At 37.9% G+C, this 21,294-nt stretch overlaps 1 protein-coding gene across 3 annotated transcripts in view; it reads left to right on the forward strand.

Annotated features, from left to right (window-relative positions):
• The window catches only part of LOC121387005 (chromosome partition protein Smc-like), a 28,136-nt gene extending 11,712 nt beyond the window's left edge, over positions 1 to 16,424 (forward strand). For 2 of the 3 annotated variants that reach the window (XM_041518031.1, XM_041518030.1), the window contains exons 3-10: positions 4,993 to 5,159; positions 6,168 to 6,183; positions 8,114 to 8,227; positions 9,135 to 9,216; positions 11,682 to 11,809; positions 13,837 to 13,973; positions 15,173 to 15,229; positions 15,765 to 16,424. In XM_041518031.1, the coding sequence (XP_041373965.1) occupies positions 4,993 to 5,159; positions 6,168 to 6,183; positions 8,114 to 8,227; positions 9,135 to 9,216; positions 11,682 to 11,809; positions 13,837 to 13,973; positions 15,173 to 15,229; positions 15,765 to 15,899 (836 nt within the window). In that variant the 3' untranslated portion in view covers positions 15,900 to 16,424. The remainder of the gene's footprint in view (positions 1 to 4,992; positions 5,160 to 6,167; positions 6,184 to 8,113; positions 8,228 to 9,134; positions 9,217 to 11,681; positions 11,810 to 13,836; positions 13,974 to 15,172; positions 15,230 to 15,764) is intronic. The other variant, XM_041518034.1, reaches the window with a different exon arrangement.
• Positions 16,425 to 21,294: the final 4,870 nt, after the last annotated feature.

A 21,294-nucleotide genomic window follows, 5' to 3' on the forward strand; every position in this document is an offset into this window, starting at 1 on the left:
TGTATTGCTCTTGGTTTCAAGCAGTAGGATAACAATGTTATTACAAAATGTTATGCTTATGGGAATGGAAAGCCTGGCAGTGTTTCTGCCAGAAAGAAAGTTTTGGGTATGGCACTATGGAATTGAATGCATCCACAGTCAACAGGGGCTATGTGGGTGGGGTGGGGGGAGGCCTCTCCCAGAAGAAAAAAAAGGGTTATGTTTAGGGTTAAGAAAATCATACAGTAATGATAAGAGTAATTAATTTTGTCAAAATGTTAACTTTAAAAAAAAAATCTGCAAACAATTTTGGGTATGGCGCCATATCCATTTTACCCTCTGGCAGAAACCCTGCCTGGGTGTTTATCATGTAATTTTATGAATCATGTGCAGACCTCGCCGTTTAAGAGGAGCGATCACTTTCGTTCCCCATCACTCCCCTGATACTCCCCTTCCCCCCCCCCCCCTTTAGCTCCCCTGTGGGTAGGTATTTGGTTGATGATATTTGGTAGGTTGATGATATTTGTTAAGACTTATGTACTGGGTCTTTTATTCATTAAGAATATGGCTATTCCACAATTATATTATGTATACGAGTAGCACTTTAGGGTGAGGGAAGGATCATGGGATGTTAAATGTTATGGGGGAGAACAGGAGATGTTTGTCTAGAGTTGTGTGTTAAGAGATGTTGTGTGATATGTATTGTACATCGTACAGGGACTAATTTCACAAAACATCATAAGCCTAATTTTGCATGTAAACATAAATCTACGACCAAACCACAATTCTAATTAGTATTGTAGTTCAACAAATATCATTTGAAGAACACATATTTCATTTTCTGTTGTACTTAAAATGCTTCAGCTTGCATAATGATGTAATTTTCTGCATGAAATAGACACCAAACACATGTAAACGCACAGCCGGTATAAACTGCTAGTAGCAGACGTAAACCTAAGATGTTTAGTGAAATGGGCCCCAGGCCTTTCCACAGGATTTGTAAAAGATGCTTTCATTTTCAAAATTCAGCTTGATCAGTGATATATAATCTTTTTGTATGATGTAAAATCAAGCAAATAGAAAGAAAGAAAAAAAAGTTAAATCTGTTTTAATGTCTTTTTTTTTTTGCTATTAAATAAAACAATGTACATTAAGTCTTTGAAACCATGCATGTGTAATTGTTATTGATTGATTGATTTCAACTTATTTTCGTGCTTATATCCAATTAAGGTTCAAGCATGCTGTCCTGGGCAGACACCTCAGCTATCTGAGCTGTCTGTCCAGGACAGTGGATTAGTTGTTAGTTGGTCAGTGGTTAGTGAGAGAGAAGAGGGTGTAGTGGCCTTACACCTACCCATTGAGCCCTTAAGAACTTGCTCTGGGATGGAGTCGGAACCGGGCTGCGAACCCTATACCTACCAGCCTGTAGTCCGATGGCTTAATTACTGGGCCACCGAGGCCAGTATTGTTGTTGCTTACGTTGAATTTAATTTTGTGTAACCTGTTTTTTGTTTGTGCAAAATTTGGAGCACCATTTACTTGGATATAACGGGTTACTCGAAAAAGGAAATGGGTTACCTGGATTTATTTCTGCGTAACCGATAAATGGGTCGTGTAGATTTTCAGTTCTCAGAGGCCTGTGTATTACAAGATGTTATGGAGAAGAATGTGGGGTGCTTTCAAGACTTACATGTACAGTGTGCATGTCTTCAAAAGCGCTCATTGGGCTATTTCTTGTTCCAGCCAGTGCACCACGGCTAGTATATCAAAGGTCGTGGTATATGCTGTCCTGTCCTGTCTGTGGGATGGTGCATATAAAAGATCCCTTGCTGCTAATCGAAAAGAGTAGCCCATGAAGTGGTGACAGCCGGTTTCCTATCTCAATATCTGTGTGGTCCTTAAAGGAGAGGACAATTAAGGCATTTGGCCTGGTATGCATATTCAACGATATATAATGCACATTATTGCTTAATATCAACACGTATAATCATGTAGTTAATTAATAAAACGGTTAAATGTGACGGCTATTATATATAACGGGCGCAGCCATTTTGTACCATCTCAGTGAGTACGCCCTCTGGCAAGCTGGTGGTTACGTAATACTTAACGCGTAACGTCAGGAATGAGCCTTAGAACTAGAGAAACACAATCTACCTGGTTTTTGCGGGATGATAAATAGTCATACATTGCAATGTTCTGTAATAATACACATCCCAGTAAGCCAGCAATAAGTATATCCAGCACTATATATATTAGTTTTCAATACAAAATAAAATACCATTGTCAAAGTGGCTACATAACAAGTTGAAACAATTAACAATGTTTTGCCCATGCATTAACCTGCGTACTGAAATGATACACGGAGTGTTTTCTTAGTTAATTGGTCTATGCTGTTAGTTGCTTCTACCTGTGATTCCTGATTGGCAGGTGTGTATTTGATTGGTAACCAGACGAGCCAATTAATTGACGCTGTCTAGACACAAAAATACATACCTGTATTGTGGAATATTACCTGTCACCCCTAAAATTGTAATGGACATGGTTTATTACTGTAAATAGTTCTGTAAAACTATTGATTAAGTAAACTTTTCCATCTAAAAGCACAGAACTGACCAATTACGTAGTCCCAAAGAAAAGAAAATTATCACTTGGGTATCGTGGGTTGTCGTTTTTGCTCCAACGTAGCATATCAATAGGCCTAATTTTGTACATTTTCCTTTGGATTATTTAACAGAGAGAAATACTATAACCCCATTTTGTTCCATTAATGCAACTTGAAATATATTTAGTTAAATAGTTTATTATAATATTACGTCATTGTGCTGTTTTACAAGTCGGGTTGATCAAAGAGAAGCGCCTTGTCGAAAATTACTGCTTTTGTTTACACTGTACATACAGGAGATGGTCAGGAGCTGACGTCACTTCGCCCCAAGCTATACCACCGGACGTCACAAAAACGAAACAAAATGGCTGCCCCCAGTTAGCAGGAATAATCATGTTTTTTTATTAACTCTAAAATTACGCGTTTTTCATTTGCTAAAGTGTCAGTATGTGTTGGTGGTCCGGGTATGCATCTTTCCAACACATAAGGCTCTTGTTTGGGTTGACCCTACCTTTAACCACATGTCCGATGCCATATAACAGTAATTAAATGTGTTGAGTGCAGCGTTAAATAAATCATTTCCTTCCTTCGTCTTGAAAACCATCTGTCATTTATTTTAACAAGACTGGTGTTTGTGCAACATACAGGTATTTATGATTATGGGAGAGGTACAGGTAATTGGACAAAAGTTATGTATTGAAAATATGAAAAAGTAGTATTACATGTTTAGGAGGGCCCCTTTGTCTAGTTGCACAAGAACCTCTATTATTGTTCCTGATTTATATTTTGACTGCTTGCACACTCACACACACACATACAAACCCACCTATCCCAAACTCGACCCCCATTATTTTAGACTCGCTATACCGTATCTCCAATTACTGATTAAGTTAAACAAGCAGATAACATTTTCCTGGAAAATTAACCAAAATAGTGCTTAAAAGTCCTGAAAAATTAAAATATTTGAAGGGTATGATTGGTTCTAGATGATATTAGAACAACAGGGTTTGAGATGTTTATGTTTTTGTGTTTTGTTTTCTAGGCTACTCCGATACTGGCGAGAGTATTGCTGACATTACTGATTAAGTTAAACTAGCTGATATTAGAACAACAGGGTTTGAGATGTTTATGTTTTTGTGTTTTGTTATCTAGGCTACTCCGATAATGGCGAGAGTATTGCTGACATTACTGATTAAGTTAAACTAGCTGATATTAGAACAACAGGGTTTGAGATGTTTATGTTTTTGTGTTTTGTTTTCTAGGCTACTCCGATACTGGCGAGAGTATTGCTGACATTACTGATTAAGTTAAACTAGCTGATATTAGAACAACAGGGTCTGAGATGTTTTATGTTTTGTTGTCTAGGCTACTCCGATAATGGCGAGAGTATTGCTGACATTACTGATTAAGTTAAACCAGCTGATATTAGAACAACAGGGTCTGAGATGTTTTATGTTTTGTTTTCTAGGCTACTCCGATAATGGCGAGAGTATTGCTGACATTACTGATTAAGTTAAACCAGCTGATATTAGAACAACAGGGTCTGAGATGTTTTATGTTTTGTTGTCTAGGCTACTCCGATAATGGCGAGAGTATTGCTGACATTACTGATTACGTTAAACTAGCTGATATTAGAACAACAGGGTCTGAGATGTTTATGTGTTTTGTTGTCTAGGCTACTCCGATAATGGCGAGAGTATTGCTGACATTACTGATTAAGTTAAACTAGCTGATATTAGAACAACAGGGTTTGAGATGTTTATGTTTTTGTGTTTTGTTATCTAGGCTACTCCGATACTGGCGAGAGTATTGCTGACATTACCGATTAAGTTAAACTAGCTGATATTAGAACAACAGGGTCTGAGATGTTTTTGTGTTTTGTTTTCTAGGCTACTCCGATAATGGCGAGAGTATTGCTGACATTACTGATTAAGTTAAACTAGCTGATATTAGAACAACAGGGTCTGAGATGTTTTTGTGTTTTGTTATCTAGGCTACTCCGATAATGTGCTGACATTACTGATTAAGTTAAACTAGCTGATATTAGAACAACAGGGTCTGAGATGATTTTGTGTTTTGTTATCTAGGCTACTCCGATACTGGCGAGAGTATTGCTGACATTACTGATTAAGTTAAACTAGCTGATATTAGAACAACAGGGTTTGAGATGTTTATGTTTTTGTGTTTTGTTATCTAGGCTACTCCGATACTGGCGAGAGTATTGCTGACATTACTGATTAAGTTAAACTAGCTGATATTAGAACAACAGGGTTTGAGATGTTTATATTTTTGTGTTTTGTTGTCTAGGCTACTCCGATAATGGCGAGAATATTGCTGACATTACTGATTAAGTTAAACTAGCTGATATTAGAACAACGGGGTCTGGGATGTTTTTGTTTTTTGTTTTCTAGGCTACTCCGATACTGGCGAGAGTATTGCTGACATTGAAGGACTCCTGTTCAATGGAGCCATTGACAACCTGCTTAGTCTTCCCCAGGAAGTCAGCAAAGTGGCGGAAATTCAGAAAGGACAGAGCAATGAAATTCAGAAACAGAAGCTTTATTTGGATAGTCTTCAGGTTTGTATTCTTGTTCCAGCCAGTGCACCATAACTGGTATATTAAAGGTTGTGGTATGTGCTGTCCTGTCTGTGGGATGCTGCATATAAAAATCCCTTGCTACTAACACTGGTCGGGCTCCTGGTGCTCCCTTGCACATGCCAGTGTGGGGGGTCCCCTCTCCCACCCACCCCAACCCTTTTCCTGTCCTGGATGGAGGAGCCCGGGACAGGCGTGTGCTACAACCTCTTGCTCTGAATGTGCACGTAAAACCCTATGACCTGACCTGACCTAATGGGAAAATGTAGCGGGTTTCCTCTCTAAGACTACGGTATATGTAAAAATTACCAAAAGGTTTGACATCCAGTAGCCGATGATTAATAAATCAATGTGCTCTAGTTGTGTCGTTAAACAAGCAAACTTTACTTCAGGTTTATTTTGCTTATTTACTTCAGTGCATGGGGAGTCTAGACACTGGTGAGTGAAGTTCCTAAGAGTGTTTGGATCAAGTCATTTTTTTTTTTTAAATGCTTTAAGCATGGGTTGGGTGGTTTGACCCCAAAATACCCCCTGCACATGCTCCTGTGTTTCTTAACATAACTCAAACCTGCATCACAATAGCACTATTATTATTTTTTATATATTAACCAGATTTCGCCCCATCCCACACACCCATCCCATCCCATGGAATGATCTGATTATCTCAACAGCCATGTGTTGGTGGGCCCATTGGGCTATTTCACGCTCCATCCAGTGCACTACGACTGGTATATCAAAGGCTGTGGTATGTACTATCCTGTCTGTGGAATAGTGCTTTACAGAAGTGATGACTTGTTTCCTGATTTTAAACATCTATTTCATTTGAAACTAAACAACAATTAAAGCACCATATTTGTTTAATATTTTCACTTACTAAGTAGTTATTTTTGTTACATGTAGATGCCATTTTGAATCAATTATTGTGATGCTAAATACATAATTATATCGAACTTCTAATAATATTAGAAATTTTAAAATTATTTTTTGCAGATTCAGTTAAAAGCTGGTGGGTATATAATATCCATGTTTATTGATTGTTAAAAAACATTGATTTCATTGGCTTTAAGTTAAACTTTGTTTATGTTGTTTAATTAGTGGATATCCCTACTGTGTTTTCAATTTGCCAACCTATATTTTTGTAGATCAGTTGTTTTACTGTTGTAAATTTAGTTTATTGTCATTTTATTGGTGTTTTATTAGCAGTGCCATCATGTACATGTATGTGTAGTCTGGCAATTTGAAGATACAGTAGTGCTATCCATATGTTCCAATGTTATCTGTTTATTTATTTATTTTAAAACAAATTTTTCTGTCTTTGATAAAAGAAACATTAAAACATACCAGAAAGTAATAAATAGAGATTATGATACAAGCTTGTGTGTCGTACTGATTTTATGAAACGATTGTCAGGATTCACGAGTTTCGTAAAACCAGTATGATTCACACACAAGTGTAATAATTATTCACATTATCCAAAATATTATTTTTATGAATAACAAGCTAGGACCATGTTCAAATATTTCCAACATAACTTGAAAGAGGCGACGAAATGAAGTCATTTTGGTAAGCATTTACACAGATCCAAGACTGGGGAAGCTGTATTAAGTTATGACATTGCTTCACAAAATTACGTCATTCGTTGTGTCCCGGCCTCAGTGGCGTCGTGGCAGGCCATCGGTCTACAGGCTGGTAGGTACTGGGTTCGGATCCCAGTCGAGGCATGGGATTTTTAATCCAGATACCGACTCCAAACCCTGAGTAAACCCTGAGTGAGTGCGCCGCAAGGCTCAATGGGCAGGTGTAAACCACTTGCACCGACCAGTGATCCATAACTGGTTCAGCAAAGGCCATGGTTTGTGCTATCCTGCCTGTGGGAAGCGCAAATAAAAGATCCCTTTCTGCTAATCGGAAGAGTAGCCCATGTAGTGGCAACAGCGAGTTTCCTCTCAAAATCTGTGTGGTCCTTAACCATATGTCTTACGCCATATAACCGTAAATAAAATGTGTTGAGTGCGTCGTTAAATAAAACATTTCTTTCTTTCATTCGTTGTGCACATCATGTCATTATGACACATGTGCATCTTACGGGTTATATTTCCCTGAATATCTTGAACTATGTGGATAATAAATACCATTAAAGGTGCATACCCTAGTTTCACCCCGTAAAAATGGACACTAAGTTTGGTTAAGTTACAAACCTGTAACACATTTGGATAATGTTACAAGAGGGTAAAAAAGAGTCTGTGGTGTTGAAACAGTGAAATATCGCTAAAAATCTACCAAAATTCGAATCCATAACTGTTATTTCACAGACGCACGTGCATTTTTAAAAATATGAAAAATGCATTTTGTGGTATTAGAAACACTAGGATGACCAGAAACACTTTGGTTGTACGGAAATGGATTATCTAAACAATCAAATATAAGTAATGTTTGATTTACGTGATCATAAACAGCTCTAATAGTGAAAAATATGCATTAGTGTTTAAAAACTAGGGTCTGTCCCTTTGAGTAAGCCAGTAACAAGAGCTGGTTAGTCGAACCTTTAGTGGTTCTAACAAAGAATGCATTATTATACATACAGGTTTTCTATAGCTCTTGTGTATTCTAGAGATAAAAATATGTTGATTAGATTTGAGGTGTTAAATTAGAATTATCTGATATATCTTCTTACATTTTGTTTATTATCTATGCTGGTACATTGTATTTGTACATTTGGGGACAAATTAAGTTTGCAAATATTGTCAGGCAATATTTTGCTAGACATTTCAATAAGTCATCTGCGATTGTGTCTTTAAAAATTTCAAATATTATTATTATAATTATTTTACTAAAAAGGAAAGGGAAAAGATTATTAGTTAGTTTTTATTAGAAAGTTACAGAAACCGTATTTTGTGTTGAATATCAGCATCAGATTTAAAGAAATGTGTTTTCAGGAAAAGAAAGTTGTGATGAAGTGATGGCCGAGATTTCCAGTGTGACTCGGAAAGTTTTCGTCCTTGAGGAGCAGACAGCAGAGGAAAAGAAGCAGATCGTTCAACACGAGAAAGGTTAATGGGACTTTCCTGTCCTCACCATTGGGCTATTTCTCGTTCCAGCCAGTCCACCACGACTAGTATATCAAAGGCCAACCGGTCTCGGTGGCACAGTGGTTAAGCCATCGGACTACAGGCTGATAGGTACAGGGTTCGCAGCCCAGTACCAGGTCCAACCCATAGCGAGTTCTTAAGGGCTCAATGGGTAGTTGTAAGGCCATTACACCGTCTTCTCTCTCACTAACCACTAGCTAACTAACCCATTGTCCTGGATAGACAGCCCAGATAGCTGAGGTGTGTGCTCAGGACAGCGTGCTTAAACCTTAATTGGATATAAGCATGGAAACAAGTTGAAATGAAATGAAAATCAAAGGCCGTGGTATGTGCTATCCTGTCTGCATATAAAAGATCCCATTCCACTAATGGAAAACTCTAGCATGTTTCCTCTCTTAAGACTATATGTCATGATTCCCAAATGCTTGACATCCAATAGCTGATGATTAATAAATCAATGGGCTCTAGTGGTGTCGTTAAACAAAATAAACTTTAACAGATATTTGTTAAATTGTTAGTTAAAACATATATCACAGAGAAGTACACATAGGCGCTTATAAAGTCCAAAACAAATCATTACTAAATATCTAGAGTTGTACCCGGCTTTAAATGTGGTTTATAATTCCAGTTTGGCTTGACTGGTACTTTTCAGATATTTTGCTTTATATTTGCTTTATAATAGTGTAAAAGTGTGGTGCCCCACCCCCCAAGTTTTTGGCACAGAAAAGGAAAACGTTTGTGGAAATAGCAAACTTGTTCTCTTTTTATGTGCAGTTTGTAAAAGCGGATCTAAATAAAACAGCAATATTTGCACATAGTGAACAATGTCATCTGCTCATGAAGTTTGATATTTGAAATTTAATTTCAGAAATTGTCAGCTTGATCCATCAACAGAACCAGCTAAGACGGGATATTGAACATAAGAAAGAAGAGCTAGAAGAACAAACAAAGTTTGTTGTAATTATATAATTATATTGACTTCATTCTTATGTTCAAGTAGTGTTTGTAAGCTGTGGCAGCTTGTAGCTCAGTGGTACAGTGCTCTCCTGATGTGCGGTCAGTCTGGGGTCAATCCCCGTCAGCGGGCCCATTGGACTATTGCTCATTCCAACCAGTGCACCATGACTGGAATAACAAAGGCCATAGTATGTGCTATCCTGTCTGTGGGGTGTTGCATATAAAAGATTCCTTGTTACTAATGAAAAAATGTAGCGGGTTTCCTCTCTCAGACTATGTAAAAATTACTAAATGTTTAACATCCAATAGCCGATGATTACCAAATGTTTAACATCCAGTAGCCGATGATTATCAAATGTTTAACATCCAATAGCCGATGATTACCAAATGTTTAACATCCAGTAGCCTATGATTACCAAATGTTTAACATCCAGTAGCCTTTGATAAATAAATCAATGTACTCTAGTTATGTTGTTAAAACAAACTTTTCTTTGAAAATCTGATTCACTCGCTTGGGAATAAATTCATACCGAGTCATGCTGAAACTTGTGATGTGACATAAGGCTGTGAAAGACTGAGTCCCCTATGTGTTCTTCAATAGTTTTATACAAGCATAACAAACTTAACTTCATTCTTATGTTAAAGTACATGTATAGTGTCTCTAGAAGTCACTTTTTAACCAGAGGTCCATGACTGGTAAGCAAATAGGACAGGGGCTAAATACTGTGGCTATGCACCCATCCTTAACAGAGGTGGGATTCAACTCAGTTGGTCGAGTGCTTGCCTGAGGTGCTTGCATCGCAGGTTCGAATCACCTCGGTAGATCAGTGGAAAACCAATCCGAGAATTGGTCCACTGAGGGTATTCAATTCTACGACCCAAGGTGAGTGCTCTGCCAGCTGGTCTGAGCTAGATTCCACCATAGATTATAATGCATGCAAAATTTTTAGTAAAAAAATAAGTGCAGTTAGAAACCATTGATTTGAATGGCTGTATCCTAACCGCACGCATATGGCGCAACAGATAATTATGTCGTGTTGCATGTGTGCGGTGAGGATGTGGCAGTTAAAAGGAATGATTTCTAAAATAATCGCTAGCGGCTGGTTAGGATACAGCGTTAATTGAAAGCAATGATTTCTAAAATAATCGCTCGCGGCCAGTTAGGATACGTTAATTGAAAGCAATGATTTCTAAAATAATCGCTCGCGGCCGGTTAGGATACAGTGTTAATTGAAAGCAATGATTTCTAAAATAATCGCTCGCGGCCGGTTAGGATACAGCGTTAATTGAAAGCAATGATTTCTAAAATAATCGCTCGCGGCCGGTTAGGATATGTGAATTGAAAGTAATGATTTCTAAAATAATCACTCATGGCCCGTTAGGATACAGCGTTAATTGAAAGCAATGATTTCTAAAATAATTGCTCGCGGCTGGTTAGGATACAGCATTAATTGAAAGCAATGATTTCTAAAATAATCGCTCGCGGCTGGTTAGGATACAGCGTTAATTGAAAGCAATGATTTCTAAAATAATTGCTCGCGGCCCGTTAGGATACAGCGTTAATTGAAAGCAATGATTTCTAAAATAATCGCTCGCGGCTGGTTAGGATACAGCGTTAATTGAAAGCAATGATTTCTAAAATAATCGCTCGCGGCCGGTTAGGATACAGCGTTAATTGAAAGCAATGATTTCTAAAATAATCGCTTGCGACCGGTTAGGATATGTTAATTGAAAGCAATGATTTCTAAAATAATCGCTCGCGACCGGTTAGGATACAGCGTTAATTGAAAGCAATGATTTCTAAAATAATTGCTCGCGGCCCGTTAGGATACAGCGTTAATTGAAAGCAATGATTTCTAAAATAATCGCTCGCGGCCGGTTAGGATACGTTAATTGAAAGCAATGATTTCTAAAATAATCGCTCGCAGCCCGTTAGGATACAGCGTTAATTGAAAGCAATGATTTCTAAAATAATCGCTCGCGACCGGTTAGGATACAGCATTAATTGAAAGCAATGATTTCTAAAATAATCGCTCGCGGCCAGTTAGGATACGTTAATTGAAAGCAATGATTTCTAAAATAACTCGCGGCCGGTTACATTAATTGAAAGCAATGATTTCTAAAATAATCGCTCGCGGCCCGTTAGGATACAGCGTTAATTGAAAGCAATGATTTCTAAAATAATCGCTCGTGGCCGGTTAGGATACAGCGTTAATTGAAAGCAATGATTTCTAAAATAATAGCTCGCGGCTAGTTAGGATACGTTAATTGAAAGCAATGATTTCTAAAATAATCGCTCGCGGCCCGTTAGGATACAGCGTTAATTGAAAGCAATGATTTCTAAAATAATCGCTCGCAGCCCGTTAGGATACAGGTTTAGTCATCATATACATCGTAGCTGCTGATTAAACAGTATGTCACGGTGTTGTTAAACAAATGTTCTCTTCCACTGTAACAGGAAAAGTGAAGCCTACAGAGTGAAAATGTACAATTACAAGCAGCAGGTTTCCGAGTTTGAAAACATGCTGCCAGCACAGCAGCAGTTGATTGAAGTGGAAAAATGCCTGGCTAAACTGGAAAAGCAAAGCAAGTAAAAATGCATGATAGTTTTTTTGTGTGTTTGTTTATTTTTTAGACTAAATATTTGTGTTGCTCAGTTCTATTTCTCATATTTTGGGTAAAAAACATTTTCACTGTGATTTAGTTTCGCACTTTGTTCAAGATTGTAATACTTGAAAGCTAATAAATATCTATATACAAATATTGTTTATACAGAACATTTTATTAGTCCCCTACCGGTCCAACCGGAGGGGTCTATAGCTTTCATCTCTATCCTTCTGTCTGTCCATCTGTCCTACATACAGTTTTCCGGATATGTGTTTTTAGAATGCTTTGAGATATTGAGCTGAAATGTTGTGTATATCTTAATCATGTAATGTTACAGATCAAGTTTGACTTCCATTGAAATTTACCCATTTTTGACGGAGTTATGGCCCTTGAACTTAGGCAATGTGGAATTTTGGCAGGTTTTTACTTTTTTCAGAAGCAGAGTTCGACAAATCCGCTAGCCCGACGCCCGTAGCTAGTGGTTTTTAAGTTCGGGCTAGTGAGAAACGCAAAACCACTAGCCCCTGCGGGCTAGTGGTTTCCCCCTCCTCTCGTCATCGCTCGATCGTGGTTTTTTTTTTTTCTTTCTTTTTCTCTCGGCTGAAATTTCGTTTAATAAATTTGATTGTGATGTTTGTCATCGAATAATATCAACAACGCAATCAGTATATAATAATAATCCACTTGAGCTAGGTCTGCAAACTGCAGTAACATGCTATCTCTACATCGTCACAGTTACAGCATGCATTGTTTACCTTTCCCTTTCAAGTTTCTGGCACAGGAAATAAAGTCTAATGACATGCGTGTTTTGATTGGTTAGACACGTCACGTGGTAGTTAATCTCGCACATAATATTATGTTTTAGGCTAAGAACTTGGAAATCACCAATCGCGACGACAGGTTAATCTCAATCAAGTAAACCCCAGCCATGCTTTGAATTTCAGTGTTTGTTTTATTTTATTTATTTATTTATTGTTTTCTAATTTAACACTTCGCTAACATGTGGTTATCGGCAATCAGGAAAACAATTTACTTTAATGGTAACCGCATATGCAATGACTCGGCTTGGCCTATTACGTGTAGCGGTTTGGATAATACGTCACAGCTGCCAGTACAAGATAACACCTTTTTTGTTCATCAATTAACAACGGATTAGATGTCGCCGTTATATTCTTTTGATATCGGTCTGACACGGGATAATGCCCTGTATTTGGCATCACTGTTCCTGGCGACATAAATAGTAGGTCCGAAATATATAACCAATTACCAAATACACTGAACCATCTATTACCGTGTGTCACACTGTCGTACCCTCATTTAAATTTAATTATTTTGATAGTGTGTTTAGATACCAACCAAGAGTTTGCTCAATTATTTTTCCCCGGGGGGAAGGCAAAAACGAAAACAGGACAATGACGATGGATCACACTTGACAAAAGACAAAACGTACGACATGACAAAAAACTGAAAGTTACAACATGATTTAAGTGTTTGTTTTATTTTACTGTTATACTCGTAAATGTGTAATGTTACAAAAATTATATAAAAATCCAGTTATAATTGATCAGGAATTTGGGCTAGTGCTTTATCTTGGTGGGCTAGTGGTTTTCACAAACCCACTAGCCCTGTGGCTAGTGACTTTTCAAAATATTTGTCATACTCTGAGAAGGCCTCGAGATATTGAGCTGAAATTTTGTGTATAGCTTTATCATGTACTATAATAGATCAAGTTAGCTTTCATGGTGATTTACCCACTTTTCACAGAGGTTTGGCTCTTGAATTTAAGAGATAAGAAAAATTGTTGGGTCAGGAAGGGGACATGTATTGCTTTAGCAGTACTCTCAAAATACTTGTGGTTTTTTTATACTTTATACATGTAGTTGTTTAATGTCTTTCATAATATTTGGTACAATGTTATTATAAGTTGACTGTTGAATCTCAATAAAATTCTCCTATACTTCACAAAAGGGTCGTAATAAAATGCATGGATTCTATAATATTTTCAGAGCAAGCACTGTGTCTTGATTCTGAAAGTGAAAATGATTGTGCTGATACAATGACTAAAAACTTATCCGAATGTATCAAGTTATCAAGAGCAGACGTAAAGCAACTGGAAACCCAGTTACAAGAAATCAAAGATAAGGTAAGTGTTCAGAGAGAGAGATAGTTTCAGCTATGTCCATCCTGGGCCCGGCCTCTGGATAGCCAGTGGTCCGGTCCGGGACAGAAAGTGTCCAGAAACACATTTTTCTGGTCAGCTTAGCCTAACTTCTGACCGAATGACATTACCCACTGTTAACATAGACTGGTCTTAAGATCTCAACAGCCTATAAAATGGCTTAAATCTTTCAATGAGTCTTCTGCATTCTTAAAAAAAAACATTGGGTGGGTGGGGGTGGGACATAGCCCAGTGGTAAAGCACTCGCTTGATGCAGTGGGTCCATTGGGCTATTTCTTGTTCCAGCCAGTACACCACGACTGGTATATCAAAGGCCATGGTATGTGCTATCCTGTCTGTGGGATGGTGCATCTAAAAGATCCCTTGCTACTAATAGAAGAATGTAGCGGGTTTCCTCTCTAAGACTATATGTAAAAATTACCATATGTTTGACATCCAATAGCCAATGATTAATAATTAATGTGCTCTAGTGGTGTTGTTAAAACAAAACAAACCATTTTTTTGTGCTCATATATTTAGGTGTCTTTAATCATGCATTTGAAGCTACAATCTCTAGTATATTTTTGTTATTTAATCATTTAGAACAGATCATCCACAATTAATCTTCTTACAATGATAATGATAATCCATTCTTCTCCTTGGCTATACCTGCTAATCTAGGTCACACGAAAATGTATTATTATCAATTTTAACATTCACAAGCAAGGTGCCGTTCTGCGGTTTTGTGTTTCATTGATGTTAAAATACAATTCTACACACTTTTATATTGGATGAAGGCAGCTGACAATAACGTTAACTACTGTGAAGACGATTAGAAAGAAATACATGTATTTGTGTTAAAAACAAATTATGGATTTACGGTTCAGCTGGGCCCAATTTCACAAAGCATTGTAAGCTTAGTTTTGCATGTAAACGTAAATCTACGACTAAACCACATTACTATTATAGTTCAACACAACAAATATAGCTAGAAGAACACATATTTCATTTTCTTTTGTCTTTAAAATACTCAAGCTTCCGTAATGATGTAATTTTCTGTGTGAAATTGATGCCAAACACATGTAAATACATGACCGGTATAACTGCTTACGATGTTTAGTGAAATAGGCCCCAGTTTTATGTGATTGATTAACATAATTTATCATGACAATGTTATGTTACAGATTCACCAAGTACTGGAACAACAGAAAAAAGTTAAAATTGCTACAAGTGTTCTTAATGTATGTTTACTTTTGTTTTTAATCTTATTAGATAGCTGTCTCTAAAGGGGGGGGGGGGGGGGGGGGGGGGGGGGGTAACAAAAGGTGTTCAGGTTTTTTTTAGTTTTTTTAATTTTGTTTTTAATCATCTAATCTAATCTTTAAAAAATTTTTTTTAAACAAATGCAACAAACATGTAACACGGAGACACATGTATATATTTCTTTTTTTATTAGGACATCACAAACATACCTGTGTAATACATATAGATGAGGAAAGTGGGAGGGGGGGGTATGGCAAGTGAAGCTTTTAGTGGGGTCAAGTTGTGCTTCCCCAGAAAATACATTAAAAAAATATAATTTGCTTGAAGGAACAGGGTTCGATCCCCAAAACTCACCTCTGCAAACGTGTCTGCAATCAGTTGACGGTTAGAGATATCTATATGTCTCTGATGACTTTAATAAATGAGCTTTCGATGAGTTAAAAAATTACTGATTTTCTCTATTATTAAGAGTAAGTTGGAGTTTTTAAGTTCTTTTTGTGTGTTGCTTTTCAGAAGAGGAATGCTGCCCAGCTAACTCGTCTCAAGCGTCAGTTAAAAGAACAACAGCTGCGGCACCGTCAGTGGTCAGACCAACACGCACAGTTACTGAAGTCAGTTAACGAGCTGACTAGCAGACTAGACAAATAGACATTATCAAATTGTGTAACCCTGCTATGAAGAAGATATTATTCTTGAAGTGAACAATGAGTTCTGAATATCGGACATCATTTGTGCGTAGTACGAATAATGTTTTCATTGTGTATTATTTAATGGAATTTCCAGATATTATGACATTGAGGTGCGAAAGGCATCAGAACTTAATAACTATACCTGTATTTGAAATTAGCATTAGATACCAGTTATTATTTTCAGATGTTATACTGTTCAGATAGAATAACTGGCTTATGGTTCTATGATTCTGTACCTTCAGGTAATAACCATGGTGCCTGTATCGGTGTAACTGGTGCAATTTGCATTTTGTTTAAAGGCTAGCTGCATAGTGTGTGTGTGTGTGTGTGTGTGCACGTGTGTGTGTGCGAGTTCAAACGAACGGTACAGAAACAGTACAGATTATTTATGCTAATGTTTTTGATAAATTGGACATTCAACATTATTTTGTTAGCTTTGTTATGTTCAGTTGTATTTATTTATTGAATAAATATTAATATTGCATTAATTAGTCCTCATCTGGTCTAACCGGAGGTGACTATAGGTTTTATCTTCACCTGTCTGTCTGTCTGTCTGTCTGTCCTTCTGTCCCACATATAGTTTTCTGGATAGTTGTTTTCACAATCCCTCAAAATATCATGCTGAAATTTGTATAGCTTTATCATGTACTATTACATATCAAGTTTGATTTTCATAGTGATTTATAAAAAAATTCATAGTTATGGCCCTTGAACTTAGGAGATACAAAAACATTTTGAGCCCGGTAAGAGACATGTATTGCTGTAGCAGTACTCTCAGAATGCTCATTGTTATTATTGCGATGGTGGTTAGATTATACCAGGGGTGAGAATTCTCCTCGGATTAGCTGTTTTCCTCTCATGGAACATTGCGTTTTCTTGCATTTTTATCGTCCTTTCCTTCAAAATGTGTCAGATGGCACAGATTTTAACCTAGGATTTCAAGAAATTCTGGGACCCTTCTAGATTTCTTCTTTTTAACAGTTCACCAATTCCCACCCCTGTATACTGGTAAATTCTTCATAGATGCACAAGAATGCTGGTATATCTAGCAGTAGTCCCAATACTATGATACAGATCTAGACATTTAACATAAAATAATTTATTTGTGCAAATCTTAGTTTTGCATAATCCATATTTCCTTTACACATTATATTTAGAACATATAGGTTTCTCCTTCTGGTTATTGCAAAGAGCTCTGTTACATACACAATCCCAATAGTTGGGACTGTTGGCAATTGGACATAACCCAGTAATTATGCTAATACATTTCGTGTTGGTCACTCCATGGTGAGGTATGTTGAAAACTATAATAATGAAATATGCAATTTTGTTCTTTGACAAGGAAAGAAAATGACAACTCAGGACATATTATGTTTGTGTTGTTTAATGACACCACTAGAGCAATCGTTGGCTATTGGATGTCAAACGTTTGGTTACTGTGACAAAGATTTTTTCATTAGTAGCAACAGATCTTTTGTATGTACAGACAGGGTACATGTAGCACATACCACAGCCTTTTATATACCAGTCATGGTGCATTGGCAGGAAAGAGAAATAGCGCAATGAACCCATCGACAGGGATTGATATTTGGTGTCTAACATGTTTCTTTTAAAGTTAAATTCACTGGTTACCATATTATAACATCATGTACAAATGTGAAATACAAGCTCAAATGAACTTTAAAAAAAATCGTGTGTGTTCGCTATGAACGGATATTGTCAAACGTATACACTTGATTCGTCGCCTGTGCCGCGATAGCTCGGCAAAGCACAAACGACAGCCTGTTGTCAGTTTCAGGGGGAGGGGGAGCATGGCCCCATATAAACTTCGCTCAACACAGTCTATAACCCCAACCCTGCTGAAATCCCTACACACGCGCCTTGGAAACCCGCTACATTTTTTTTCTCAAGGGATCATTTATATGTACCATCCCACAGACAGGATATCACATACCATGGTCTTTTTGTATACCCGCCAATGGGGATCAATCCTAGACTGGCCGCACATTTCCAAAAAACACCTTTTTAGGTCTAAGTAATGAATAAAAATAACATATTGTCTTGAAAAATGTTACGTAAATCGAACACAGTACCCTCTTCCTCTACCCCTAGAGCGTTACGTAATTAGTAACACCCCCTTACATGTAACGCGTATGCCAACAGCTGGCCACTGTCAAAATTTCAAGGCAAATCCCCAACTCACTGACCCCTGGAAAGGCGTTGTACCATACTTCTATGGATATAAATATGTTTCGGAGATGTGAGATGACCCCTCAATCAAGATAGTTAAATTTGTTCAAAAATTGCGAAATCTCACGTGATCTCTTGTTGGGGAATTCTATACTTGCGATAAGCCAATGAAAACCAGATCAGTACGAGCACGTCAAAAGTGTCCCACTTTCAAAATACTGGCTTTGTTTTTGACCTGAATAAGCCAGCGTAGTGAAACCAATGCGGAGTGCGGTGTCATATATGCACCAAACATAATTGGATTTTCTGTTCTATATGCTTAAATAATAAAAATATTCCAGGGAATGTAGTTTTAACATTTAATAAAACCGGAGAAAGATAGGAAAGCCATTGCACCATATAGGCTATTCTTAACAAGCAGTGGTGTAGTCGGGGGTGGGGCCACAGGGTCCTTGCCCCCACCCCCCCTGCCCCCCCCCCCCCCCCACCCCCCAGTCAAACATGTTTGTTTTTTTACTGTATTAAATTTTATAAAATCATACATACAAAAATGGGGAAACCCACTGCCACCATATAGGCTACTCTTTATCAATAAAGTATCGAGGGTTCTTGTATGTGTATTTGCCCATAGATTAGGTCAGTAATACCACACCCTATGGTGCACCAGTTGTGGAGCACTGGTTTGGATTAGGTCAGTAATACCACACCCTAAGATGCACCAGTTGTGGAGCACTGCTTTGGATTAGGTCAGTAATACCATACCCTGTGACACACCAGTTGTGATGCACTGGTTTGGGTTAGGTCAGTAATACCACATCCTATGATGCACCAGTTGTGATGCACTGGTTTGGATTAGGTCAGTAATACCACATCCTATGATGCACCAGTTGTGATGCACTGGTTTGGATTAGGTCAGTAATACCACACCCTATGATGCACCAGTTGTGGAGCACTGGTTTGGATTAGGTCAGTAATACCACATCCTATGATGCATCAGTTGTGGAACACTGGTTTGGATTAGAAGAAACCCAGATCCACTGAGAGTGAATGATCCTGTGATGTATATCGCATGTCAGACAGGTCCTCTGTCACTCAGCTACACCTTGCCCCAGTTCTGTAACAATGTATGTTGTGTCATTACTAATTTTATTTAGAAATCACTTCCCATCATTAAACTGTATGTAGTACATGTATATAAATGTATATATATAAACATATATTGCATGTGTTTTTCAATGTATAGTGAAACCTCACAAAACCGGACCCTCTATAAACTGGAATCCCCCCCCCCCCCCCCCCCCCCCGCCTCACAAAAACCAGACATTTTTTCAGTCCTTTTTTTAAAAAATTGGTACAGAACTTAACCTGTCTAAAACAGATACCTCTTGAAACCAGACATTTTACTTGGTCTCGAGTGTGTCCGGTTTAGAGGAGTTTCACTGTATTTGATAGTGTTACATAACAACACCAAGTCTTAAGGCTCGTATAGACTGTGTGGTGTGTGCATTGATGTATCTGCGGCTTGTGTTTTTGGTGTATACGGGTATACCATATACAATTATTTTATTGTGGTTGACGTCATTGAAACTAATGTATTTCAATTGTTTTTAACCGGACCACACACACATGCCACATCCAGTCTTTCTTCTTTTTTTGTCGTTTTTTTTTTATCCCAGTGCCCCCTTTCTTTCTCTCCTTTGAATTCTATCTCATTCCTATCTTTCAACTTCTTTCGCTGTCCACCTCCACATCCCAGTCCTTGTCTCTCCAACTGCGACAGGTGCTTGTCTCTTGTGGCTATCTGTGCCACACACCTGTTCCCCATCAGCTTTTAGTTGTGGGCTTAGTCTGACCACTTCGGGGAGTGTTCAATAGTTACTTCTGGCATTGTTAAGAGGCACATGTAACCACCTACTATGCACCCCTACTACAGGCAGTCATTCATTAGTGCCGTGGGTCAGACCAGCTTTATTAGCGGCAGAGGACGAGGATGCCAGGTGGGTGCAGGGAAATACACAGAGACTGCACCCGTGGAGGAAGTTGAGACAGGTAGGCGATGGTGTGGACAGCTCGGAAGAGAGAGTCGGAGGAAACTGATAGAAAGGGTCGAAACATTGAAATCGTGGACTTTTTAAAATTTTATTAGAAACTGTTGTAATTATATTATAATTTTTATGTTGTCCCTGAGGTAGCAAATGATAATCTTCTTAAGATAATTTTTAAGGCCTAAAAGTTTAGTTTCAATGTATCACTGATAATTTTAAAATAATATATTACAACATTAATTAATTACTCAGTATGTAACAGCAATATCAGTATATTGCATGCATAAATAAATAAAAAAAGCCTGCTGGATGTTGTCAATTGTGATTCAATTTGTTAACATCTTCCTTTAGTTACACGAAGAGAGTGAGGCACACACGACTGCTGTCCTAAAGAAAATGGGAGAGGAAGCTACCCCAGGGACAACATAATAATTATAATATAATTTCAACAGTCGAAAGGGTTTTTTTTTATATTAAGATAATGAGAATGATAGGCAGAGGGTGATAGATGTGAAATATGAATGAATGTGTGAGCCAGCTTTGATGGGATTTAAACCACTGTCGTCAGCTTGATTGTCCAGCAGCTTATCCACTAGACCATGGAGCTCACTTTATGAGCCTTTAGTCTTGTTTTGACAAGACATTAACAATCCAACTACACCATTCATGTTGGAATTGGAACCAGCCACTCTGGAAATGATGCATTGTCCGTCTCCCCCCCCCCCCCCCACCCCCCTTGAAAAAAATAAATATATTACAGCCCCACACTCCATTTGAAAGACTATATGAGGGGTGATTGATAAGTGCGTGGCTTAAGTTTGAAGAAAAATTAAACATTTATTTTTCTACATAATCCCCTTGTACATTAATAAATAGTCCAGCGGTCATGGAGCATACAGATCTCTCCCCTGTAGAAAATGGCATCTTGGACTTCCAGGAAGTCTGCCATGGCATCCATGAAGTGATTATATGAGGGAAAACATTGACCACCAAGCTCCATCATCTTCGGGAAAAAGGTAGTAGTCAGAGGGTGTATGTTCGAATCCACATTCCTGGATGGCATTCATGGCCACTATGGACTGGAGCATTGTCCTGGTGGAAGAGCACCCCTTTTGTCAG

The sequence above is a fragment of the Gigantopelta aegis genome, chromosome 2 (genome assembly GCF_016097555.1).
Source record: "Gigantopelta aegis isolate Gae_Host chromosome 2, Gae_host_genome, whole genome shotgun sequence".
Lineage (NCBI taxonomy): Eukaryota > Metazoa > Mollusca > Gastropoda > Neomphalida > Peltospiridae > Gigantopelta > Gigantopelta aegis.